The sequence below is a fragment of the Oenanthe melanoleuca genome, chromosome 4A, assembly GCF_029582105.1.
Source record: "Oenanthe melanoleuca isolate GR-GAL-2019-014 chromosome 4A, OMel1.0, whole genome shotgun sequence".
Classification (NCBI taxonomy): domain Eukaryota; kingdom Metazoa; phylum Chordata; class Aves; order Passeriformes; family Muscicapidae; genus Oenanthe; species Oenanthe melanoleuca.
The window spans coordinates 14815966-14842202 of NC_079338.1; the positions used below are offsets into that span (position 1 = coordinate 14815966).

General features: G+C 46.1%; 2 protein-coding genes across 3 annotated transcripts in view; both read right to left on the bottom strand.

Moving 5' to 3' along the window:
• Positions 1–365: 365 nt before the first annotated feature.
• On the bottom strand, positions 366–5319 carry TAF9B (TATA-box binding protein associated factor 9b). Of its 2 annotated transcripts, XR_008840526.1 has the most exons (8): positions 5234–5319; positions 5067–5148; positions 4072–4208; positions 3245–3379; positions 2550–2631; positions 1897–2010; positions 756–1469; positions 366–684 (listed from the first exon to the last, which is right to left on the bottom strand). XR_008840526.1 is itself a non-coding variant. In XM_056491519.1 (7 exons), exons 1-7 carry the CDS (start codon positions 5282–5284, stop codon positions 1309–1311), a joined length of 762 nt encoding a protein of 253 aa, XP_056347494.1. In that variant the 5' UTR covers positions 5285–5319; the 3' UTR covers positions 366–1308. The 2 variants fall into 2 exon arrangements, 1 of the variants encoding a protein (XP_056347494.1); XM_056491519.1 differs by having other exon boundaries at positions 366–1469.
• Positions 5320–9243: 3924 nt separating this feature from the next.
• The window catches only part of LOC130253182 (fibronectin type-III domain-containing protein 3a-like), a 39062-nt gene continuing 22068 nt past the window's right edge, over positions 9244–26237 (bottom strand). The window contains exons 7-27 of the mRNA XM_056491521.1: positions 25843–26115; positions 25049–25104; positions 23796–23950; positions 23476–23535; positions 22280–22418; positions 21408–21461; positions 20619–20740; positions 20355–20529; positions 19600–19686; positions 19135–19273; positions 18578–18646; positions 18157–18275; positions 17950–18055; positions 17254–17429; positions 16699–16812; positions 16038–16187; positions 15441–15721; positions 14784–14996; positions 14093–14259; positions 12777–12898; positions 9244–11720 (exon numbers count right to left, since the gene is read on the bottom strand). Coding sequence (XP_056347496.1) covers positions 11403–11720; positions 12777–12898; positions 14093–14259; positions 14784–14996; positions 15441–15721; positions 16038–16187; positions 16699–16812; positions 17254–17429; positions 17950–18055; positions 18157–18275; positions 18578–18646; positions 19135–19273; positions 19600–19686; positions 20355–20529; positions 20619–20740; positions 21408–21461; positions 22280–22418; positions 23476–23535; positions 23796–23950; positions 25049–25104; positions 25843–26115 — 3095 coding nt within the window. The 3' untranslated portion in view covers positions 9244–11402. The remainder of the gene's footprint in view (positions 11721–12776; positions 12899–14092; positions 14260–14783; positions 14997–15440; positions 15722–16037; positions 16188–16698; positions 16813–17253; positions 17430–17949; positions 18056–18156; positions 18276–18577; positions 18647–19134; positions 19274–19599; positions 19687–20354; positions 20530–20618; positions 20741–21407; positions 21462–22279; positions 22419–23475; positions 23536–23795; positions 23951–25048; positions 25105–25842; positions 26116–26237) is intronic.

Below are 26237 nucleotides of genomic sequence, written 5' to 3' on the forward strand. Positions count from 1 at the left end.
ACAGGGTGTATTCTGACTCTGTTATTTTATATTACTGTATTTTCATTTTAGTTTTCCTAGTAAAGAGTTGTTATTCCTATTCCCATATCTTTGCCTGAGAGTTTCTTAATTTCAAAATCATTATAATTATTATAATCATTTGGAGGGAGGGGATTTGCATTTTTCAATTCCAAGAGAGACAAACACCTGTCTTTCAAACCTGAGGCAATAATCAATAAAGTGCCAATAACAGACAGGGCAGCTCTTAAACCTGCTGGGATTGTTCTGTAGGAGGTGTTATAAATGGAAATGAGTATCTGATGGGTGGGTGCATTATGGATGTGGCTGTTTGTACACGTAAATATAAAATATTTTCAAAGTGCAAATGAGAGGGAATCATATAGTTCTGTTTATATAGAAATACATAAGTATGTACAGTTAAAAAAACTCTCCACTTTATTTCCCAAATGAGGCCTTCCCACCCATTCCCACCCTCTGGAGTCCATGTGAAATCCATGGGAAGTGCTCCATAAATCCCACAGGCAGAACTCCCATAAATCCCATAGCAAAAACTCAACGAATCCCATGGGAAAAGTTCCCATAACCCCCATGGGAAGAGCTCCATAAATCCCATAGGCAGAGCACCCATAAATCACACAGGCAGAATTCCCATGGGAAGAACTCCCTGAATCCCATGGGGAAGGGCTCCCTGAATCCCATGAGAATGGCTCCATAAATCCCATGAGAAGAGGTCCCATGAATCCCACAGGAAGAACTCCATAAATCCCATGGGAAGAGCTCCATAAATCCCATGGAAAGGCTCCATGAATCCCATGGAAGGGCACTGTAAATCCTATGGGAAGGGCTCTGTAAATCCCACAGGAGGGCTCTGTAAATCCCATGGAAGGGCTCCATTGATCCCATGGGAAGGGTTCCCATAAACCCCATGGGGAGGGCTCTGTAAATCTCATAGAAATGGCTCCCTCAATCCCATGGGAAGGGTTCCCATAAATCCCATGGAAGGACTCTGTAAATCCCACGGAAGGGCTCCATGGATCCCATGGGAAGAGCTCTGTAAATCTCATAGAAATGGCTCCCTCAATCCCATGGGAAAGGCTCCCTCAATCCCACAGAAGGGCTCTGTAAATCCCATGGGAAGAGCTCTGTAAATCCCACAGAAATGGCTCCCTCAATCCCATGGGAAAGGCTCCCTCAATCCCACAGGAGGGCTCTGTAAATCCCATGGGAAGAGCTCTGTAAATCCCACAGAAATGGCTCCCTGAATCCCATGGAAAGGCTCCCTCAACCCCACAGGAGGGCTCTGGGCCCTCACAAGGCGTCGTAGTCATCGTCGTCCTCGTGTTTCCTCTTGAGCGGGCTGGGCTCGGCGGCGCCGGGCGGGACCATGTTGGTGGTGATCAGGATGTTCTTGGGGCCGATCAGGGAGGGGTTGATCAGGACGTTCTGCACCGTGGGAGTGGTGGGAGTGGCTGTGGGAATCATGGGAAGGGGTCACTGGAAGCTTTGGAGCAATGCCTGAATTATTTCAGGCTCATAAAGTGCCGTGCTGCCGGAATGTTCATCCCAAGAGGGAGGATGGGGAAATGCTGGGGGGGATGAGGACAGAAGGGGGAGAGGCAAACAGCAGCCAGGGTGGGAGGGAGCTGCCCAGGATGTCAATGATCTGCTGGGAATGGGAATTAATACTGCAAGTTCCTGGAATGAGGGAGAGTGGAAGGAATTCCCACACCAGCTGTGGCTGCCCCATCCCTGCAAGTGTTCCAGGGCAGATGGAGCAGCATGGAGGGTGTGTCTGTCCATGGCAGGGGGTGGGAGTGGATGAGCTCCTTCCTGCCAAGCCAAGCAGCCTGGGGCTGTGTGGTTATCCCAGTTCCCAGCCCAGGAATCCCAGAATACCTGATTTCCCAGCAGGCTGTGAGGATGGGATCTGGACGGTGAAGCGCTGCCCCGCCAGCGACACCGGCGCTCCCACCTTGGCTGACACTGACACGGTCTGGGCTGAGGGGGTACCTGCATCAACACAGCCAAAGGAATCAAAATAAACCCAAACACTCCCAAAGATCCCTCCCAAGTGGAACCTGTCATTAGGCACAGTGGGAATGCACAGGAACACAAGGACACCGGATATGAGTCAGATTTCCAGGCAGAGCTGCACATTTGCTCATTTTGCCACATCTACAGAACTCCAGACTATAAACACACACTAATTTTAAGGGCACAGATCTAAATTTTAAGATCCTTTAAGAAATGGCTTTTAAATTCAGCATCATACTGACATTGAGGAAAACAACCCTAAATTTAGGTAAAGTTCTTGAATAGTCCCTTAAAGAATTTATCACAAATACAGAACTTCTGTAATGCATTTATGCTTAAATGTTATTGCAATAATAAAGATTAATTAATGAAATTAACTTTCTCATGCTGTCAAACAATATAAGGTCAGGCAGTCCCTGATACTCCCTCAGGGGCTGAAAAGTGTTTTAAATTATCCCTCTTTATTTTTCCTTCCCAAAATGAAGGTGGGAATTCCCTGTGGAGCTGATTCCTACCCAAAGTGGGAGTGCTGGGCCTGCTGCTCACGGCGCCCACGCTCAGGCGAGGGACTGTGATCCTGCCTGCTGTGGAGGAGACCTGTGGGGAGAGAACCAGGCAATCAGGGAATGGCCTGGAATAAACAGGAAAGTTCCTCCCCACTGAGATATTCAGACTTCCCAGCAAAGGAAATATTTTCACTTTAAAGCAGAAACAACTGAGGTGCAAGTAAGATATAACTCTTTAATATCTATACCAATGCCTGACTTGTGCCTCTGGCAACCTGACAGCTCCTCCTGGATATCAGGAGGAATTTGCTCATGGAAAGGGTGGTCAGGCATTGGAAGGGGCTGCCCAGGGAGGTGTTGGAGTCTCCATCCTTGGAGGTGCCCAGGGAATGACTGGACACGGCACTCAGTGCTCTGGTGGGGATCAGGCACAGGTTGGATTTGCTAATCCTGAAGGGCTTTTCCAGCCTCAGTGATTCTGCAGTATTTCTTTAACACTACAATATTCCCATACTTTACATTTTCCCATATTTTAAAACTTCTATTAAAAATCAACCAACAGCATTTGCAAATCCAGCCTGGACACCTCCGAGCAAACACGCACAGGCCAACGCTCACCCACACCTTGCAGAGGTGTGGAAAACCGGAACTGAACAGCACTGCCACCCCCAGGGGTGAATCCCCAGCCCCTGAGCAATCCTCACCTTCTTCTGCAGGGACTTCAGGCGGTAGTTGGGGGCAGTCAGGCAGTACCTGTCGGGCGGCAGCCGCGGGCCCGAGTACGGCTTGATCAGCGGCAGCGGCGTCTGGTTCTTCTGGCGGGCGATGTCCAGCAGGAACTGCGGAGACACGGCACTCCTGTGACACCCTGTGACACCCCTGTGACACTCCTGGGTCCTTGTGACACCCCTGTGACACCCCTGGGTCCCAGTGACATCCCCATGTCCCTGTGTCATCCCTGTGTCCCTGTGACATCCCCATGTCCCAGCCACATCCCCACAACCTGTGACATCCCCATGTCCCAGCCACATCCCCACATCCCTGTGAGATCCCTGGGTCCCTGTGACACCCCTGGGTCCTTGTGACATCCTCTGACACCTCTGGGTCCCTGTGACATCCTTTGACATCCCTGGGTCCCTGTGACATCCCTGGGTCCCAGCCACATCCCCACATCCCAGTGACATCTCTGGGTCCTGGTGACACCCCTGTGTCCTGCCCTCATCCCTGTGTCCCCATGACATCCGTGTTCCAGCCTCACCCCTGTGCCTCAATGACATCCTTGTGCCCCACCCACATCCCCATGTCCCAGTGACATCCCTGTGTCCCGGTGACATCCCTCTGTTCTGCCCTCATAACCATGTCCCACAGCTTCATCCCTGTGCCCTGCCCTCATCCCCGTGTCCCCGCCCCATCCCCGTGTCCCATCCCCGTGTCCCAGCCCCATTCCTCTGTCCTGCCCCCATCCCCGTGTTCCATCCCCGTGTCCCCGCCCCATCCCCGTGTCCCATCCCCGCCCCTCCGCCGCACGCACGTCCCGGGGCGGGGGCGATGTGAAGGACTGGTCGGTGCGGCACTGGATCGCCAGCCGCACATCGTCCGCGTCCACGCTCGACTTCTTGGCGTGGCTCGAGTAGATCTTGGCGTCCTCCAGGATGGTGGTGACGTATCCTGGGGGAAACAGGCTCGGGGTTAAACGAAATGCTCCCCATTCCCATCCTCACCTCACCCCGCTGGCTCTGCAGCCTCCGGGAATGCTCAAAGTGCCCCAGGGGAGGAATTCCTCCCTGCCAGAGCAGCTGTGGCTGCCCCTGCATCCCTGAGAGTGTCCAAGGCCAGCCTGGACACAGCTTGGAGCAGTCTGTGTGATAACTGACAAATGATTCCTGTTCATCATAGAAGTTTTGGAGTTTGTATAAACCAGAATACTTCAAATAAGAAAATAATATGGACCTAGATAAAGGGAAATATATGATTAAACCCACTCTGTTTAAATCCACCTGTTATGAATATTGTCTATACCAGTTTATAAAAGGAAAAAAAAAGTGGTTTTCCATAGTCTGAAAGGTTTTTTTGCAGAATCAGATTTCCTGCCTTTGTGTGATCAATTGCAAACTATCTGCTAAAGATCAGGCTTCCTACTTCTTCTGGTTTTTATCTACCAAGAGCAGATGGTTACATGACCAATTGTCCCAAGAGCTGTTCTTTGGCCACCACTGCTTACCTTGCAGAATTATGACAACAAAACAATAACAATTATTGATTCCTACAAGGAAAACCAGACTGTAAAAAGGGAGCTGCAAACCAAGTTCAGTGGAAGTGTGGAGTGGGCGGTGACCCCTCACGGTTTCCCCAGCGCTGCTTGCTCTGTCTATATACAGTAAAGCAATCTGAATTTTGCTGAATATCGAGACTTTTTTTCTCATGTGTAACAAGCTGGGACAGTGGAAGGTGTCCCTGCCAGAACTATGATTCTGTGGTTACTTTTAACGAGGTTCCCCCGCGCTCCTCCCGCCCGGCCCCGCTTACTGTAGGCGAACTCCAGCATCTGGTTGATGACGCGCGGCTCGTACTCGGTGATGCCCATGTCCTTGAGGATCTGCGCCATCACCTGCGAGGGGGACACAGGCACCGCTCAGCCCCCCGAGCCCCCGGTCCCCCCCGGTCCCCCCGGCTCCCCTCAGACCCCGCGGTACCTGCGCGTCTTTAGGGGCGCTCTTGGGAGACGCCATCTTGGCCGCCTCCATCGCTTCCGGTCATGTGACACAGAGGGCGCGGCTACGGCGGCCGCGAGGGCTCGTTGCTATGGAGACGCGGCCCGGCGGGGTTGCCATGGAGACGCGGCCTGGCAGGGCAGAAATTGATTTTCCTATAAATATTTCTGTAAGCTAATTGATGCACTACTGGATTAAAGTGATTGTTTTCCCGCTCCCCCTGCTGCCCCCCAGCTGGCAGGAGGGGATGTTTTGTTATTTCATTAACAGCTCTGAAGCCACTTTTTAAATTGTCAGTTCCCGGGATTAACTAAAAACGACACTGGGTTCCCACTGTTCTGAAAATAACAGCTTCCACTTCGGAAGCAAATTTAAAAGCTTTTAAAAGGCTTTCATGGAAGCTGTTTAGAACACATTCCATGTGAGTTTTGTGGAAGTTTCTCACTTTCTGAGGCAAAACAGAACCAAAAATAAAGTTTTGTTGTGATTTTTCACAGCAGTTGCAATGTGTTGTTATAACCCAGGTCTGGAGGAAGAGGAGGTGCTGGGAACTCCCATCCCAATTCCTCAGAGATGGAGACACCAAGAGCTGCTCCCTCTTGTGAAAAACAAGATTTCTGGTAGATTTTAAAACGTTTTAAAACGTTTATAAAGAATAAAGCAAAAGGTTATAATGGCTGGGTGCTTGGCATTTAGCTATAATCACACCTGTTGTCAGCTCTTTGCCTTACACATTTTTAAACTTTTTTAGAAACTACTTTTTATATTCTAAGAACAGTTTTACATGGCTACTTGAGTCTGCTTTTTTTTTTTTTTTTGAGTATTAATAGATGTTGGCTGTGGTTTTAATTTATTTTTTTATCAGTCTTAATTGTGGGTTGCGGTTTTTAATTTTTATAGATGGTCACTGCTGCTAACTGGTGTGTCAGTAGCAGGTGTTTTCACTGGTGTTATTCAACTGTTATAAATGAGAAACAAAGTCTGGACACCCAGCAAAATTCAGATTGCTTTACTGTATATAGACAGAGCAAGCAGCGCTGGGGAAACCGTGAGGGGTCACCGCCCACTCCACACTTCCACTGAACTTGGTTTGCAGCTCCCTTTTTACAGTCTGGTTTTCCTTGTAGGAATCAATAATTGTTATTGTTTTGTTGTCATAATTCTGCAAGGTAAGCAGTGGTGGCCAAAGAACAGCTCTTGGGACAATTGGTCATGTAACCATCTGCTCTTGGTAGATAAAAACCAGAAGAAGTAGGAAGCCTGATCTTTAGCAGATAGATGGCAATTGATCACAATAAGGCAGGAAATCTGATTCTGCAAAAAAACCTTTCAGACTATGGAAAACCACTTTTTTTTTCTTTTACAAACTGGTATAGACAATATTCATAACAGGGGGATTTAAACAGAGTGGGTTTGATCATTTATTTCCCTTTATCTAGGTCCATGTTCTTTTCTTATTTGAAGTATTGTGGTTTATACAAACTCCAAAACTTCTATGATGAACAGGAATCATTTGTCAATTATCACACAACTAAGTAGGTAGTTCACTTAGTATAAGCACACTTTATCAGATTATGCTATTCTTAAAGAAAATTATATTTTAAAACTATTTTAACACTACACATATAGCATTCACCTCAATATTTGTGAAAAAACAATACCATAATTTGTATTTGTATCACTCTGATCCGTTCCAGCAGCAGCCCAGGTGCTCTGATCCATTTCCACAGCCAGGAAAGCACCCAAACCTGCATCAGCCCAGTTGGATGGAGACCCCCCAGCCCTGCCTTGGTCTGGGGGCACTGGGGGAACAGGAGCAGCCCCATGGTGCTGGCAGAGCCTGGAGCAGCTGGAAAAGCCTGACCCAGCACGGGGGCAGGCTGAGCACTCCTGTGCCAGATCCCTGTGCTGGGGCAGTGCTGAGGCCAAGCATTTGACATCTTGAGTCAGAGCATGTTAGGAGGGAGGAGGAATTCCAGACACTGACCTTAGACAACAAAATCCACTTTTGTTTCCCCTGGTTTTAGGAAAGAGGGGCAGAGGAGCTCTTCCACAGGCTGCAACTCAGCACATGGAGCTGTCACACCATTTATTCCCAAGGCAGGGAAGAAAATGATGGTTTGCACTTCTGTGGGGCTCAGGATTTATCCCTAAACCCTCTGTGCCACACTCTGACTCTTCTGCCCTCTCTGTGCCACCTTCTCCACCTGCCCACAGGTGATTTCCCACTCTGGGAATCACAACCAGGAGCTGCTTGCAGATTTCTGGGAGGAGAAGCCAGGGAGAGGCAGTTCCCACAGGGCAGCCACCTGTTCCCAGGGCCACAAACACCTTCCTGGCCATGGATGCTTCTCCCCACACACAGTCCTGTGGGGCACAGCTGTGCTGGGAGCCACAGCATCACTGAGGTTGGAAAAGCTCTCCAAGGCCACCGAGTCCAAGCTGTGCCTGATCCCCACTTGTCACCAGCCCAGTGCACTGGGTGCCACCTCCAGGTGTTCCTTGGACACATCCAGGGATGGGGACCCCAAACCTCCCTGGGCAGTTCTGATGTTTAACAACCTTTTCCATGAAGAAATTCCTGCTGATGTCCAATCTGGCAGAGCTTGAGGCTGTTCACTCTCATCCTGTCCCTGTTCCATGGAGCAGAGCCTGACCACCCCAGCTGTCCCCTCCTGTCAGGGAGCTGTGCAGAGCCACAGGTTCCCCTGGATCCTCCTTTTCTCCAGGATAAACACAGAAGGACACATTCCATGGGCACCACACGCTGGCCCAATGGAGGAGCAGCCACCCTTTCCCTCTGCTCAGACACTGGGGCTGTTTCCAGCAGCAGCAAACAGGAAATGGGGTCATGGTGTGTCCTGGCCCAGGCAGCTGCCAGCCAGCTGGGAATCATCTGTGGAGAAACTGGGAGCACAGCCTGGGCACGTGGCTCTGCTCAGGGTGCAGGATTTAAATCCCATCAATCTTAAAACCCTGCAAGTGTTCAAGGACAGGATGGATGGGGCTTGGAGCAAGCTGGGATAGGGGAAGGTGGCCCTGCCACAAAATGAGCTTTAAGGTCTCTCCCAAGCCAACCCACTCCATGATTCTATCAAATTTCACTGGGAATTTCTTCCCAGACAGGATTTGTTGAGATGCTCAGGGTGCAGCCATGCAGAGAACCTGGCACAAGGAGAGCTTTTCTTGTTGGGAGGTGTCCAAATCTGCAAGGACAACCCCAGCCAGAGCTGCCTCTTGGAAAGGGCAGCAGGAATCTCCCTAACGTCAGATCTGGGATTTGCTGGACAATGCAGTGCCTGTGCTCAGCTCTGACCTTTCCAGCACCAATCTCACACTATTTGGCTCCACAAAATTGGCTTTTGAGCAGTCCTTGGGAGCAGAAGAGCTGCAAAGAGCTGAGCTCTGAGGAGAGGGAGATTTGTTCTGTAGTTGATACCCCTCTCACTTCTGCTAGAGCCCCACTCCCAGGTTCTGGAGGAATTCTGAGACTGCGGCAGGACACATCCTGCTGCTGGCTGTCCCTGCTCCCAGCTTTTGGGATTCCCCACTCCCCTTGCCTCCTCCACCCCAGCATTTACCAGTTCCTCATCCCTGATCATTCCTGAAGTGGAAAGTTTACCCAGGCTGAGTGTCCAGCTGCCTCTTTGGGAATGATGGTCACATAAAGCCTTTTCCATCTTACCTTCATCACATTGTTAAGGCAATTCCACACTAAGCAGCAAATGCTGGGGAAGAGCTCAAGGGGGAAAGGCCCTGGGTCAACAGAAAATGATGGAAAATTTGTAATCATCCCTAAATGATTCAATTTCCAGTATCAAAGAACTCTTCTAGCTCACCTGGGAGCTGCAGGTCCTTCCTGCAGCACGAGGAGAAATGGAAGTGATATTCCAAGGGTCCCAAGTGAATTCAGCTCTTGATGACACTGAGCATGTTTCCCTTCCCTTAAATTACAAGTGACACAAATCCCACAAAACCACAGGAGCTCAGAGTCAAATTTGAATACATTTGTATTATTTATTGGCTGTATTAAATATATTATCTATTTGATAGTTACAATTTAGTAATACAATGCATGGCAGCTTTAACATACGTTTGAGATACCTCAAAAATGACAATACAAGAAAACTGAAGATACCTAAAATACATTAATGCCACGAGGGTACATCCTTCTGGAATGGACAACAGCTGATGGAAAATCAATATTGCAGTATAAATCCGGGTATTTTCTGGAAATATGAGCATTTTGTGGCAATTACAAAAGGATTCAATTTCATTTTTTAGCAGTGGTGACTTGTTAGTATTTACTCTGCAATCCTAATTTCAGGACTATTATTGCCAAATAAACCTCTAAAAGTTGGTTCTAAGGAGTTAAGAAAGAACCATTTGGCAACAGAGATTTGCTGCAGGAAGTTTATCTGCTAAAGGGAGACTATGAGGAAAATAAAGACAGATTGTAAACTCTTCTGCAAACTAGAGACTAATATCTGTATAAAACTCTGACACTGGAGGGAGAGATTTCTATGATATAATAAATGATTAACTTAAAGTTCTGCTACAAGTAGAACAATACATTCAAACATACATTTTTTTTCTTTCCAGGACTTTTAATCAAAATAAATAGAGTACAAAAATGAAGAGTACGCTTTGAAAAGATTAATTTCAGATTGCACCATCAATCTACTGTGAAGAGGATTAAGTGATACTAGGTCATAATTTAGGTTTTCCACATCTGAAATACAACACAATGCCTCAAACTCTAACACAACGTTATTCCTCAACTGCTGTAGGAGAAAGACCCTTAAAAGTGATTAATTAATTACTGGAAACACACTGCCTGTAGCTCTGTCACATCCACCCTCCCACCCACAAGTGCATCACTCTGATGGCCAAAGTGGAGCCACAGACTTTGCAAAACACCTTAAATCTACCATTCTGTGGCAAGTTCCAAATGCTGTTGGCAAGACCCATCCTGAAACACTGGAAATTTGTGAGTTCCAGCTTTCAAAAGCTTTGATCTAACGGAGCTAGGAGCTGTCAGGCTACTCCTCAGGGATTCACAAGCAGATGGAACACAACAGTCAAATGTAGTGCACAGTGTCCACAAAAATATCCCCCAGCCGACCAGGACGAGTTTCAGACAAGTTCATAGCAGGCTGAACATTCCCAACAGGAAAACCATGGAATGTGAAGCTGCTACCACTGGGATAGCAAGTTTAAAACATTGTATAAACGTTATCTAAAAAGAGTTCTCTCACGTACAATTTGCTCGTTGGGGTTAAGTTAGAAGGGCACCCAAAGCAGGCTGAACTTTTTTATTTTTTAGGTTAATAATAGTACAAAAACATTTGCTCAGTTTGAGCCAAATAGTGTAACATTTATCATAAATGCACTCTTTCTCCTTAAAGACAACTCCTGTGCTGTTCTGAGCACGCTGCACAGGGAATTATTTTTCTCTCAGGCACTGAGAGTGAAATGTGGATTGGGCCAAAGCTGCTCAGGACAGCAGGAACATTTGGGGCAGAGCCTTTCCTGGGCATCCCGGCCGAGTGCCACGTCCTGCTGGCATTGGTTTGGATTAAAACCCTAAAAAACCCTGGCACCCTCTACTCCAACACTTGAAATGATTATTACTGAATCCCAAGTATTAAAATAACTGTAAAGTAGTAATATCACTAAGTCAATATTCTGCTTTCCTTCTACAGTCTAGTAAATGTGGTATGCTCTAGTAGGCTCTGCAGTTCTGCTCTAAGCTCAAGCACTTGTGCTGCTGGATTTTCATGGATATCAAACTACAGCGGAACCTGACGGAACAGCCACCGCCTCCCGCTGGGAAAGGGCTGTTCCAGCAATGCCTTCCCTCTCCAACTGGCTGGGATGGGGAGAGAGGAGTGTGCACACCCCCCCAGCGTGCACCTAAGGCAGCTGGCTGCCGTTCTCTAACAGCTCACCCCGATTGCAGAGAGCCCAGGATCACCCTTTCTACAGGAAATCTGTGTCCAGCATTTGGAAAGGATCTGCCGAGCCGGGCCGGCCAGCAGCAGGAGCGGGAACGCGCGGAGCGAGGGGCTCCCAGCTAGGATTCCACTGAACTAACCCACCAATACCCCAGAGAGCTCTGTACAGACAGCTGAGCAGGGCCGGCGCCGCCCTACTTGATGACGAAGTACTGGATGACCACGGCGAAGAGGATGGCGACGACGGCGAAGCCGCAGAGCAGCGCGATGGCGATGGCGCGCTCCTCGCGCAGCCGCGAGCCGCCGTGCGCCGGCGCGGCGCTGCCCGGCCCCGGCTCGCTGGCGGGCTCCCGGCGCTGGCAGCTGAAGGCGGCGCTGGGGCTGTAGGGGCCGTAGAGCTCGGGGCAGCCCGGCAGCTCGTGGCACCGGCGGCCGGCGCAGACGCGCGCGCGGTACTCGCAGCCGCCCTGCGCCGCCGGCAGCCGGAAGCACGGCTCGGGGCCCTTGTACACCTGCAGAGACAGGCCAGGAGTCAGGGGCACCTGGGGATTGTCTGGGGATGGACACACTGGCACCAACACCAGGCTTTAGTAAAAACCTCCGTGCTTCTCTCAATTAACTTCTCTCAGGCAACTCTCACTCCCTCCCTCATCGGCAGCTCCACACAGCACTGACTCCTCCTCTCCTCTGTGCAAGTTTCCTTCTTCCTTCTACATGACTGGCTGAACCCCAACCTGTCCCTTACTCAGCATCTTCTTACCTTGTCTGTCCCCTGCACGACCACATGTCCCTTCCTTCTCAAAGCACAGCCAGCAGACTCCATCTTAAACTGCAGCAGACTTTCAGTCCCATACTGCAACTACACTTAGCTCATCCACTCTTTTATAACCCCCATCCTCACTGGGCAGGCAAGGCTGCCTCCACTCCTCAGTAATCAGTACTGTAACTAACAGCTATAACTAATTGGGAAAGACTGCCTTCTGCATTATCCTTGCAAACTATTCTCCTACAGCACCTGGAACTGCCTGTCCTGCTCCAGGGCTGTGTGTGGTGCTGGGCGTAGCCTGGAGTTGCTCTCCTCTCTCCAGATTCATAAAATCACAGCTTAAATCTCTGGATAATTCATCATTCATTTCCATTTCCTGCCACACCCCACAGTGAGGCCTCACCTGGGATGGGAGGCTCAGAAAGGAGAAAAAAATCATCCTGCATTTTCTTCCTTAAAGCTCTTCCACCTAAGTGGATTAACAGAGGCAGTGGTACCACAGGCCATCAGGTTTAAGAATCAAGAGCCAAAGGAATTGTTGAGAGAACAGGATAAACCAGTGCTCACCCACTTCACACTTTCTGAAATGAAAAGTCTCCCTGTCACCTTCCCAGACAGAATTTCAACCTCCAAATCATGGAATCACTGCATGGTTTGGGACAGAAGGGACCTTAGAGCCCATCTCATTCCACCCTCTGCCATGGGCAGGGACACTCTCCACAAGAAATATGCACATCTGTTTTTTTGTAATAATATTTCCCAGTCAAAACCCCTCATGTTCCTGATGCTGCATAAAAGGTACCTGATCAAACTCTCTGCCAGCAGCAAGTTGAAGGATGTAAACAATGGAATCTCCTTTCATTGGCTGTAGAGGCTCCCATGTGATTTCAAAAGTGTTTTCTTCCAGCTGAATCACTTTGGGTGCTGCAAAATAAAGTGATTTGTTGGTGTTTTAGAAAAAGAACAATGGTCTCTACAAATGTACAGCTGTCATGCTTAGAGGCAACTCATTCCAGTAACTTAAAGTAATTAAGATTTGTTTGTTTCTTTCATTTTCTTCATTTGTTTGTTTCTTCATTTTGACGACATGAGCTTAAAAAATGATCATTGTTATGTGTAGGTTACACTTGTTGGTCTTTCAGAGCTGCCAGGGTGAGGCCATGATGTCTGCAGAGAGGAGCAGCATTTCTGTCCCTGTGCAGAGCTGAAATGATGCTCTAATCATGGTTCAATTAATTTTGCTGCAGGCACTCAGCACTCTGACCTTCACAGTGGCTGTAATGATGACCTTTAATGTCCATGTTAAAAAGTGAAGATCAGAGGAATTAACTGTGCCCTCATTTGCCTGCACACCGCTGTAACTTTGATATCCTGCAAAATGCCTGAGTCAAGGTGGGAATGCTCAGCTCAGGGGTGGGAGAGCTGCAGTGCAGGAGGTGATGAAACAAAAGAGCTCTTTTCACACTCAGACAAAGCCCCTCAGAGTGAGTTTGTGTCTCTGTCCCTTCAAAGACAGGCTGAGGGTCAGGCTGTAGGATTCAATCCTGCCCACCAGTGGCTTGCAGCAGTTGCCAGGGTGTTGTGTTTTATCTTCTTTTTCTCTCTGCCAGTCAGGACTAAAAGCTTGAGAGAAGGTATTTTGTGTTCAGACTCACATTTATTAATTCATATGTTTCAGTGAGTTCTACAACACTTCTAGCTAACAAGCTAAAAATGGAGACGTATCTCTCTCTTTACAAGGCCTTTTAAGGGCCAGTCTCTCCAATTAAGAACAGACACCTAAATTATTTTTACTTTTAACCCAATAACCAATCACCTGTGACCATCAATGTGGAATTTTCTATCCAATTACAAAATACCACCTAGACCCATGAAGAAAAAGGTGAAGAAAGCAACCTCCACCCTAAAACCTCCATCTTGCTTTTTATGTATTACTATATTCTAAAATCATAAATTCTAAGTGGAAAACTTACACATTCTATTCAAACTACACACCCATGATCCCAGTTCTATCACTCAGCTTGAAAGCCTTCTCCATGGCCTCAGGTAACAAGCAGTGTTTTCCCAGGGGTCAGTGCCCTAAAGTTTCCAGGGTTCCAAGAGCAGGGCAGAGCTCACCTTTGAGAGGTGCAGGTGGAGATTTGGTGGTGGTGAAAGCACAGACCTCTGAGAAGGCTCCTTCCCCAGCGTCGTTGTACGCCTGGATGCGGAAATGGTAGGTGGTGGATTCACTGAGCCTCTGCACCTTGTAGGTGTGACAGGGACCATTATAGACTGTCACAAACCTGGGGGACACACAGCACACACAGAGTTAGCCAGAAATCACCAATGTGCAGGGCAGTGTCAGACCTGAAACACTGGGATTTGAGTTAAGCAGTGATGCTGCATTCTGGGTGTCCCAGGTTTCTTCACACTGAGGCTGCAGGGCTCAACTCCTCTGAATCAAGAGAACAACCCTTGAATATCCAAAATAAATTGAAACTTCCAGTTAAAGAACAGCTAGACAACCCCTTTTTCTTATATGCAGGCTTGATTTTGTTTTAGAATGTCCAAAAATAACCCTGCCAGCATAGGATGGTAGTAAAGCTTTTTTTTTTTTTAAGCAGTATTTACTGCTTATAAACAGCAGAAGTGCAAATTGTTGACAGCATTCCTGGTTGAAAGATGGGATGCAAAACTGCAAAAGGGCAAACTCTGGGATGCCCAAATGACTCAGTGCTGCTAACAGAAGAGAGAATAACATAAAACCCCTTAAAAACTTGACATGAAGTGGTCAAGAAGAAAACCACAAGATCCTTAATGGTCTCACCTGCCAAACCTGTCCTCCATCTGCAGGTTGAACTGAGTAGGGTTGGGAATTAAAGCTCTGCTGGGCCCTTCTCCCCATTTCAGTTTAAGGCTCTGGTAGCTGAAGACCACACATTCCAGGTGGGGAGGGTCAGGAGGTAGTGGTTTGGTTTTGGCTTTCATGGAATGACTGAAAGGACCAACTCCAAAGCTGTTGATGGCCTGTACCCTGATCCTGGGAATGGGAGAGAGCAGCCACATGGTCAGGAAAAGTGCTGGGTAACAAAGCAAGAGTTAAAAGGTGTAATTCCAAACAGTAAAGCAATTAAGATGCAGTTAGAAATGAAATCTGAACTCGGCTTTAACCAAGACTGAGGTCACAGTCCATCCATCTTCTTCTGGCCACACACCTGAGCATCCCAATGAAAAATTCTGAACTCAGAAACCTTAAAGTCTTGGCTTAGAGACCAAATGTGAACCTCAACATCAACCACGACCTCAGTCTTGCCAATGCCATGGTTGGAGTATGGGTATGACAATTTAAGGAAGTTTTTTGGGGGTTACAGGGTGAATTAGGCAAATAGTCTGTAAGCTGCATGAAAAATTGCTCTAAAAATTTAAAACACTATCCTCAAAGGACTTTTAAATTCTATGAATGTGATTTCAAAATAATTCTTACCTGTAGAGGGTGTCAGGCAGCAGATTCTCAAGGACATGGGTTGTGTTTCTCCCCACAGTGAGCAGCTGCTTCTCCCCATATTCGATGTTGTAGCCTGTGATCTCTGCCCCGTGGCAGCAGGGCTCTTCCCACTGGATTGCAAGGCACGTGGAGAAAGGAGGGGAAATTTCCACCTGATCCTCCTCCAGTAAGTGCAGCACGGCCACGGCTGCAGGCACCGATGGGGGCGTGGTCACCACTGCCGTGTCCCCAAACAGCCCCGCCCCGGCCACGTTCACAGCCTGAAAGACACCACACACCACTTACCAAATCCCTCCTTTCCAGCCTGGCACTCACAGCTCCCACAGCCTCCTAAAGCAACGTGGAGGAGAGTGGAAAATCTCCTGAATAATTTCTCAACAGGGCAAAGCAGCTGATATTTCACTCTGGATCTAAACTCTTCCAGATTTAGGGAATGAGGAGGGACTGGGGGACAAGTGTTTTTCCCAATTACCTTCTCTACTGCATGAGCAGGTGACAGCACATGATTTACTCCTCTCTAGCTGGAGTTTGTCCCCAAACTGCAAGTGCCCAGTGGCACCAAAAGGCTTTTCCTACCTGGACTCTGCAGTAATAGGTGGTTGCAGGTGTGAGCCCCTTGACCTCATAGCTCTGGCAGGGGCCAGTGTAGATGATGTGCATGGAGCCCTCCACCTGGCCCCAGTCCAGCCTGTACTCGCTGATTTCTGCTCCGTTGCACGCCGGGCTCTGGGGGTGAGGGAGAAATTCTGCTCAGCTCTTGCACTTACACACCCCCAGCACACAGGGGGGAGTTCTGTTACACTGAGACACTGAGTGAGAGTCACAGAAAAGGGTGGGAAACACCTCCAAGACATCAAATCCAACCTTTGGAAGCACTGCAGCTGAAATCTGAGGTTTGTTCCAAGGGATTTTAAGTTAAAAGGTGACATGTGGCTGTGACACCACCACAGTTCACAACAGAATTTCGACTGACCCACAATCTCTTACCACTTAAAAGAATTAATTCACTATATATTAATTACCACACCATGAGGAGGATTAAATGCCACCCATTTTGTCCGGTTAAGACTGCAGTTATTAACTCCCAAAATTTACAAACCAAACACAGACATCCATAAAGAAATGAGCTTAAAATATTCCACTTCTACACATACTATTTCTCTCATTTCTGTGTATCAGAAATGTGTCACTACAATTCTAAAAGCCAAATATTAATTTGGAAGCCATCAACACCTACCTCCCACGAAACCACAGCACAAGTTGCACTTTTGCAGGTTATCAGGGGTTTGCAGCACTGCTCAGGGGGTCCTGGAGCAGTGCAAAACTCTGCCTTCTCAGAGTGGGGGCCAAACTGCAGGAAAACAACACTGCATGAACACAGCAACAGCAGCAGGGCAAGAACTGATGTGCAAGTAAGCAAACAAACTATTTTAAACTTGACAGGGAAGTAAACAGCAGAGTTCAGGGCTCAGTTTCAGATTCCTTGCAGGTACTTGAAGCTGGCCCTGTTCCCACAGGATATCTGAGTTCAGGGTTTTGTAATTCCTGCCTCCCCCAGCCAGGATCTGCCTCCAGCAGCAGCTGGGCACTGCTTCACAGACACTTTTATGCCCCCAACGTTTATGCCACACTTCTCCCACCACACCTGCAGAGCTCAGTCTTGGGTAACTCATCCAGCATTTCCAGAGGCACAAACATCAGGAGGTTCACACAACACAGGCTACAAAAGCCCCTGAGCACCATCCCTGGTGTCCCCTGAGTGGAAGCAGTGAGGTGTGGGTGCAGTGCTCACCCCCACTCTGTTCCCTGCCCGCAGCCAGAAGCTGTAGCTCCTCCCTGGCAGCAGGCTGCTGACTGCACACTCAGCTGCTGGGCCCTGATAAACCAGCCTGCGCTCCTCCTGCTCCGAGCTGGCCATCTCCAGCAGGTACTCTGTCACCTCAGAGCCTCCATCCACAGCTGGGGGGCCTGCCAAACAAAAACAGATTGCATTTTACTATTAATTCCTAAATTTCACAAGTTAGGAAAATTCTTATCATGTATCTTAACAGAAATATTTCATGAAGCTTGTTTTTTCCCCCCCAGGTACTGAAAATTAGTTTAAGATGGCATTCATCAAGGTTTTTTCAGGCATTTTCCCAGTTTTCTCCACAAAACTTGCTTATCTCCTTTATTGAGATAACAGCAAGAAAACAAGAGTTGATTTTTAAATTGCCAAGCAGGTGTCAGTCATGGACAGAAGGAAGCTTTCTCACTGGAAAATATTTATGTCTGCTTAAGTCTCACTGCCAGAGGTGGACAGAAGCTTTGGTCTTCTTAAAAAGAATCCCACAAAACAAAACAAAAACCCCACCCCAAACCCCCAAAACAACTAAGGTCATGGAGAGCATCTCTAGGTTATTATTTTTACCTTCTTTTTTTTCCCATTAAGAGTTCTACATGGATGACAGAAATCAGAGCAGTGTTTTACTCCAATTCTGGTGCTTACCCCACTGCAAAGTGATTTCCTTGGGCTTGGCTTTGCCCACCAGGGCTGGGGCAGGACAGGGCCCCGGGGGAACGGCCGCTGTCGTGACAGTCGTGACATCAGAGGCCTGCCAGGGACACAGGTCATTGCAGAGCACAGCCATAAAGCATTTGGCTAAAACATGAACAGAAGTGGTTTCCAGAAGCACCTTTCCCCCCTGCTGCTCACCTGGCTGTCCCCACCTTTACTGGCACAGGACACCCGCAGCCTGTAGGAGGTGCCAGCTCGGAGGTGGTCACAGACGTGCTCCCGCTGGGCTCCGCTGTAAATGGGCTCCCACCTCCCTCCTGGGGGAAGGAAAAGCACTTTACCCTTTCAAACCCTTCTAAAATCCCACCTGAAAAGTCTCTCACACAATTATTAAGGCAGTCAAGCCAGAGAATTGATTTGGAATGATCAGTTATACAGAGAATGTGTACAGCACAACACACTGTGTGAAATCAGAGGTGACTGCTGGAGTAAAGCATCATTTAAGTTAGAAAATATCCCCAAAATCCAAATCTAAACCATGCCCCACATCTAAATGTAATTAAATACCTCCAGGGATGGAGACTGAGTACTGCATTAGTACCCAAAGGAGATTCCTTACCAGCTGATGCCTCAGAGATTTCCAAAAAGTATTTTGAAATGTCTGATCCTCCATTATCCTTGGGGGGTTCTGAAAGAAATCAACACTTGAAGTTGCAGAAGATTTCGTATCAAGGCATTGTTTTGTTATCAGCTTTTCCAGTGAATATATTCATATTCATTCACACAGAAAGATCAACCAGCAAGAGAAACCAGTGTACTAAATTATTCACAATACATTTTTCAGAGCAATTTTCCTCCTATTATTAATCATGATTATACCAGGGAGAGTAACTGGGAAAACACTCCCAATTTCAGGTATCAGCTTTTTAGTCAATATAAGAATTATTTAAACATAAACCCAGAGGGTATTATCACAGCAGTCACTGCTTCTCAAAAATGAATGAACAATACCACTCTGGCACCACAGCCTCAAAATAAACCATTTTTGGGTAAGGCTGAGTATTTCCTCTGCAGTAACAACACCTGCAGATAAATAATCAGCCTGAGTTCCCTCTCATTTAATCAGGGAGAGGCTTTCCACAGCCCAGCAGCACTGGAACAGCCCAAGGCACCTACCCCACGTGACTCTCACACTGTGGGGATGGATCTTGCCCTTCACAACAGGTTTGCTTGGAGCTCCAGGTCTGTCAGGTTTGGTGCTGTGTTCCACCACCTCACTGGGACTGCTTTTTCCTTCACTGTTGTAGGCAAAGAGCTGTTGGAGGAGGGAAGAGAACAGAGAATAAATGGTTTATTTAGTGACAGTAATATATGTTGATAAGACATGAGGATAAACATGGTGATGATTAAAAACAATCTAATAAAATCCCAACCAGAAAAAAGACAACTTATTTATATAAAAAATAGCTGATGCAAAAAATCTGATTTGTATTATTACTTCACCCAAACCTCATCTAACAACAGGTAATTATTAGGACAACAGGTGAATTCCTGCTGTCTCATTAACAAGTTGAAAAATTTGCTGGAAAATCCAAAAACCCAGGAAAGCACATGAAATTAGGAACAAAGTATGGTACAAACCCTGAACTTATAGGATGTGCTCCTCCTCAGGTTTCTTAAAGTGCATGAGAGCTCATCTCCATTGTACTGGGGCTGGAATCCATAGCCCTGGCAAGGAGGGAAAATCAGGATGAACAGAGTCACTCATTTAAAACAAAACCCAGAGTGGGTAAATCACATTTTCTTTAATCTTGATCTTCACCTCTGTGTGAATTGGCACCTCTGTGCCATGAATTGCACACAATACTTTGGGTCATGAATTGCACACAATACCTTAGCTCTGCCATGAATACAATATAATATTTTATCTCTACCTTGCAGCAGTTTCACTCTGTCATAAATTCCATGCAATTCTTTATCCCATGAATTCCATGCAATTCTCTCTCTCTGGGCCACGAATTCCATACAATTCTCTCTCTGTGCCACAAAATCCATGCAATTCTCTCTGTGCCACAAAATCCATGCAATTCTTTCTCTCTCTGCCATGAATTCCATGCAATTCTCTCTCTCTGGGCCACGAATTCCATACAATTCTCTCTCTGTGCCACGAATTCCATGCAATTCTCTCTGTGCCACAAAATCCATGCAATTCTTTCTCTCTCTGCCATGAATTCCATGCAATTCTCTCTCTCTCTCTACCATGAACTCCATGCAATCCTTCCCTCTCTGCCATGAACTTCATGCAATATTTGCCGACCATTTATTGCAAGGTAAAAAAAAGCTTATTTTTATTTCAGCACTATTAAGGAAGTTTCCACACAAAGCCCAGCACTTACAGAACCTTCTTCCTCCATGTCCAGGCTGTAGGTGAGGGAGTCATCCAAGGCCCCTCCTGCAGGAGGGCTCCATCCCAGGGCCATCCATGTCACTCCTGCTTCCAGCAGTGTGGGTGGTGCTGGGGCTGGTGGCACCACCCCGGCCGTGCCGAATGTCACCGTCTCACTGAACCCACTGGGGAGGAGATTTTCAACAAGGGTGAGCAGCAGCTGATGGAATCCAGGGGGAAATCCATAATTTAGTATCCCTGGGCTCCTGGTTACCTCATTCCAATGTCGTTTTTAGCAGCCAGTCTCAAGGAGTATCTTGTGGAAGGAGTGAGTTTGGTGAGCTTGTACTGCTTCAGGTGCCCATAGTAACATTCCTTGAAGGGGCCATTCTTCCCCTGGAAAACAGGGAGAGCCTGAGTCACTCCCTGATCCCTGCCAAGCTCACCCTCCTCACTCTACATCTTCCTAAATCCCACAGTCTCAGACTGGTTTGGGTTGGGAGAGACCTTGAAGCTCATCTCGTCCCATGGGCAGGGATATCATCCATGAGAAATGTCATTCCACTCATTTAACAGTAATTAAAACAGAAATGACTGAGCCTCAAGAATGCAAAATTTCATGTATCGTGGTCATCCTGAGTCTGCTGATGGTCACCCTGAGCAGATAATAAACCACATTAGGACAGAGATATCTGATTACTTTTGGAACTGTTGACTGGACAAACTGGTGATAAACCATTGAGCTGAAAACAAAACACATTCTGGAAGTTTTTATCCCTCTGCATTACATCTCAGCAAGATGCTCAAGAGCTGAGGGAGATTTGTGACACAACCCAAAGATCCCAAATGCTCATGCATTTCAAGAGAACAGAGGAATTACTGATGCTTTGGATGGCAAACAAGGCAGTTTTACACTGTCCCCTCCCACTGGTCATTTGCCCCTTCAAAATCGTCAGGACAGTTACACCAAAATAGCTGCTGTACCTAAGCAAAGGGTATTTTTAAGTGTAATTGCTCTACAGATGTCATTATGATTTTTTTTTTGTACTAGGAAAGCTCTTACCTCATCCCATTCTAAAAGAAAATTAGTTATTTTGGAACCATTGTCATTTGAGGACTGAAAATAAAGAAACAATGAAAAAAAAAGTTAAAATCAAAATGTAAATGTGTTTTATAAATATTTTTACACATTGAATATTATAAACTCCCACTGCTGTGCTACTTATTTTAGTACTGATCGTTTAGAATATGAATTTAGAAATGGTTTTATTTTATAAATGAAGCATATTATATTCTAGAGCTCTTTTCCTTGTGCCTTGAACTGTGTGGTCACCACCTGCCTGTGCAATCTAAGAGGTCACACAAGCAACATCTGACACATGAAATGGGAACTTCTTAATTTTCTAAGCACAGATTTTACAAATAATTTCACTAAAGTCACTTAGCTGGAACCATTTTTCAGCATGGTCATAAGAAAAACATCAAAAACCAAACAAACACAGCTACCAACCAACCTTCACAGATAGTGGTTACATTCAAAAGTCAGATTAAAAATGAGAATCTATAAAAGCATCCAAAGAAATTTAGTCTGAATGGGTCAGAATAACTAAAAGAACATTAAGTCATAGCTATTTATCATCCAGAACCTCAAGCAAAGTTATAAATAAATAAAAACCCATTTTTTTTCCTCTCTGCCAGTTCAAAAGAGAACCCTGCTACCAACTCTGTCACACTAAAGCTGCAGGCAAGAAACTCAGCAAACATTGAAAAAAAGAGAAAGGAAATCATTATTTCATTATCAATCTTCACTGAGCAACTTAAAAGGCAACACCTACAGCACACAGTGAATTCTTAACCAAGTTAATTCAAATAACTGCACAGGAATCCAGCAGAGAGCTCTGCTCCCCTCCACTCAGCCCCAGGGTTGGCTCTTACCTTCCACTGCAAGCTCAGGCTGTTTTTGGTTCTGTTAATCAGTTTTGGGGCAGCTGGACAGTCTGGCTCACAGCTCTCTGTAGTGAAGCTCACCAGTTCTGAAATGGTTTCTTTGATGGAACTGCTGGTTGCTGAAACTCTAAACAAAGAGTAATTAATGATGTGGCTGTTGCACTGGCCCCTGGAAATTCAAGGGAAGAGCTGGCAGCTTCAGGGATTTAATCCAAGCAGTGGCTGCAGGGTGGGGGTCACACCTGTTGACCCCAAACCCCCACTTCTCACACTTCATTTACTCTGCCATTACTCTCTGTCACAGTGGAGATATTTTAGTGCTGAAATACCTGTGGGATGGGGGATGAAATCTATGGCAGGTGTTCCCAAATGGTAACAGGATATCTGACTGGAAATGAGCCTTAAAATTCAAATATAACCAATACTTGTGCAGGAGTATGGGCACTAAAGAAGCTAAATCATAAAATCACAATTTTCACAGGAATTGTTTCATGTTTTCTGCAGTCCTGCCTCTTTCTGTGGAAAACACAACCCACTGTGAAGGTGGAGCTGTACCCAGCATTTCCCACACTCTGAACTCTTCCATGGCTTCAGAGCAGGAGTTTGCTCCAGGGAATCTTTGATCTCATCTGCTCCATGCCCCAGCACTGAGTGTGGCTCTTCCCAGAGTTTCCCTGGTTTGTCTCCCCAGCTGCTCTCTCCCTGACCAGCCCAACACCTCCAGTCAGGACCATTTAATCCTGATCATCCCATCCCATTTCCCATCCCAGCCATTCCCACTTCCCTGCTTGCCCTGCTGCAGGTCAGACAAGCATTTCTGGAAACCAAGCTGGCAAGGCAGACTTTCAGATCCAATTTTAAGGCTAAATTATTTCACTGACCAGTGACTTCAGCCCACAACAATCTACAAAGCGTTGTTCTAAAAAACAGTACCAGCAGAGAATAATTTAAAGTTTGTAACAGAGAAATATGAGGAGATAGAGAAGATGGTAGGGAAGAAAATGAGGTGGTATTTTAATGAAGTTAGAAGATAAATGGGAATTTAGATAGCAAACCCAGTGTCCACAGCATGGTGTTTTTTCATAGTATTCCTTAACTGTTTGTATCACCCCCTTTCCATGAAACCACAGCAATCCTGGAATTCCCATATGCCCCAAAGCATTATTTCCTTCCCAGCACCATACCTGGCATGATAATCAGTGGCTGGTCTGAGATCAGGAAGTGTAATTGTTAATTCTTCCCCACTGTGAAAAGGCAAAAACAAACAGAAAGCAGAGTTACAGCTCTTCCTTAAACCTCAGGGCTCAAAGCTCATTGAAAAGCAAAACCACGAAGTGCACATTTAAGTTTCCCACTGTCCATGTACAACTCTTTAGTGACATTACTTAAAATTTATTTCATGTGAAGTAGGAAGGTCTGCAAGTCAACAAACAGCTCCTGATAGAGAGATTGCTGATTGGTTAATGGTTTAAACATTGTGCTTAAAGGAAGAAACTAAACTTACACATAGACAGATTTAAATTTTCCATTTTTACCACTGTTGGATATTGCTACTTCAAATGTAAATGCTGCTGGACTATGACTATGGCTCTCTCCATTCTGTGAACTAACTGGGAGATTCCAGGACAGAACGGCTGATCTTGCTTGTATATCAGAAACCTATTAAAAGCATAAATAATGCAAGTAAGTTTGCTTTCTGCAAGAAAAGGTTAATTAGTCAATAACATGGCGTCGCTAATTGGCCTAGGAAGCTCCTCACTGGAGGAATTCTTGCCCTTTGGAGTGGGAATCTAGAGGCATTCTTTGGATTGCAATGATTTCCTCTTTGCATTTCTAAAGGCTTTCCCTTCCAACACCAAACCAACACCACGCTGGGGCAGGAAGAGAAAATTCCTGCATCAACGTTTCCATCACTCATTTGGAGCAAATGTTCAGCTGGGGAGTCTTGGGCAGGACCCCAGATCAGATTTAGGCACAGACACCTCATTTTCTGACAGCTCACACAATATTCCACCACTGATCCTAAGGTCAGCACAGGCTCTGTTTGTAAAACTCAAAATTTCTTGTCTGATTTTATTTTTTTTTTTTTGCTGTTTAATTCCCACACTCCAAATTCTCTCTGCCCAAGGCAACAGAGCCCTGTGGTAGCTCTAAGTACAGATATCAGAAGCAGCAGGGAGAAAGTTCTAAAGTACCAAAAAACCCCTCAAAAGCTGGTGCAAAGGAACACAACCCCTGTTTGCTGTGTGGATAATGCAGAGAAGAGCTCATTAAATTTGCTCAAGATCAAACACAGACATTTTAATTACCCTCACCAGACTCCACCTTCCTAAATAAGTCTCTAAATACTCAAATATTTGCTCCAGTTTTTCAATATAACATCAAAAGAGGATCTATTTGTGTAAATTTTATCCTCAACACTCCCAAATCCTCTCTGCTGAGCAAAGGATGTTTCCAAGAGTGGACAAACTTCCAAGAGTTTAGCAGGTCCCTGGTTTGTAAGGTAAAGCCCTCACATACACTGGAAAACTGCAACAGTGGAATATTCTGGGATTACAGGCTGGCAAACTGAGAAATAGTGAGTTTCCAGCATGGCTGCCCTTTCCCAGCTATAAACTCTGCCAACTAAACTGTATTTATCTTCTCTATTAAAAAAATTAAACCATTAAGAACAAAGAAAAAGGGATTGATAAAACACAAGTGATTTTATAGGAAGCACAGGCCCAGAAAATAATGGAATTTAAGGCTAATACTTACAACTGGCTTGCCAATGCTCAAGTGAGTATCACATTTCCTGGATTCTGTGTCAGATTCTGCAATTTAAACACAAACCAGATTATCCCAAAGCCTGAGAGCAACCCAGGCTGTTACCAAAAGGCCACCACGAGATGGAGTTGGCCTCATTAGGACTTGAACAATGGTTCTTATTGTGCAAAGTTCATTTCCCCTGTTTGTTTTGGCTGTGTGAGGGGCAGGAACACCAACTATCCAAAACCAACAGTGGCACAAAAACCCTTTTAGTACATCCTGCACAAAGGGGATCTTTTCCTAAATGGAGCAGAAATAGGTTTTCTTTGACAACACAAAAACAGTCCTCCAAAAATGAGAGGTGTTAAAAAAAATGACAATAAGATCTTATCTCTGCCTTATGTGTTTTCCTGGAATTTCTATGGCAAAACATTCCCAGTTTGGAAGAAGCCTGACACTGTCACAAAGCAAAGCAAAGACAATGACACTGCACAAGGTTTTTAGTAGCCAAGCTGAAATTACAACTAATTAAACAGCAGCCTCTACAACTGCTCACATTTTAGTATTTCTTAAAGGTTTAAGAGACTTCTTCCTGAAGACCTTATTTGATAAATATCAAATGAAAAAGCTTGATATTTCAATGATTCCTAGACAAAAAAAATCTCACCATAATGGATTTCAGGCTCAGTCTAATCCTGAAGAACCAAACAAATTTATAAATTCAGCTTTTTCAGAACCTGCTTTGCAATGAATTTATAGAAAATAAAAAAAGAACTGAGATTTCCCCTGTCCATGCCACCTACCTCCCATCTCTGCCTCTGGACTGCCCTTTGTTTTTCCTATCTGCTTCTGCTTTAGTGCTCCAACTGCCCCTTGCTGGCCCTTTCCATTCCCATTGGGAATTGTGGCATTGGAAGAATTAAGGACTTTATGTGGTGAGGAGGGAGGGCTGTTCAGTTTATTGTTGGTGTGACCACTGGCTTGTCTGTCCTTTAGTCTCTTCTTGAGGTGTTCTGGCATTTTGAGACTCCTCTCGTCCCTCTGGATGAAGTTTGTCCTTCCATGGGAACGAGGTTCTGCAAAGAAGGGAGAAATTATTTCCTTGTTCTAAATTATTCATTTGACATCTGAATCTACAAGCTGGAAAAATCACTAAATCCAAGCCCCTGGAACTTCCCTGTGCTTTGTGCAGGGATTT

What these genes read in the sequence shown, in the direction of transcription:
- TAF9B (XM_056491519.1), bottom strand. Translation starts at nt 5,284, where the DNA reads ATGGAGGCGGCCAAGATGGCGTCTCCCAAGAGCGCCCCTAAAGACGCG. An exon ending in GCGCCCCTAAAGACGCGCAG is followed by an intron (nt 5,149 to 5,233) that starts GTACCGCGGGGT and finishes TCCCCCTCGCAG; the next exon opens with GTGATGGCGCAGATCCTCAA. An exon ending in ACAGCCTGCTGGGAAATCAG is followed by an intron (nt 1,470 to 1,896) that starts GTATTCTGGGAT and finishes TGATTCCCACAG; the next exon opens with CCACTCCCACCACTCCCACG.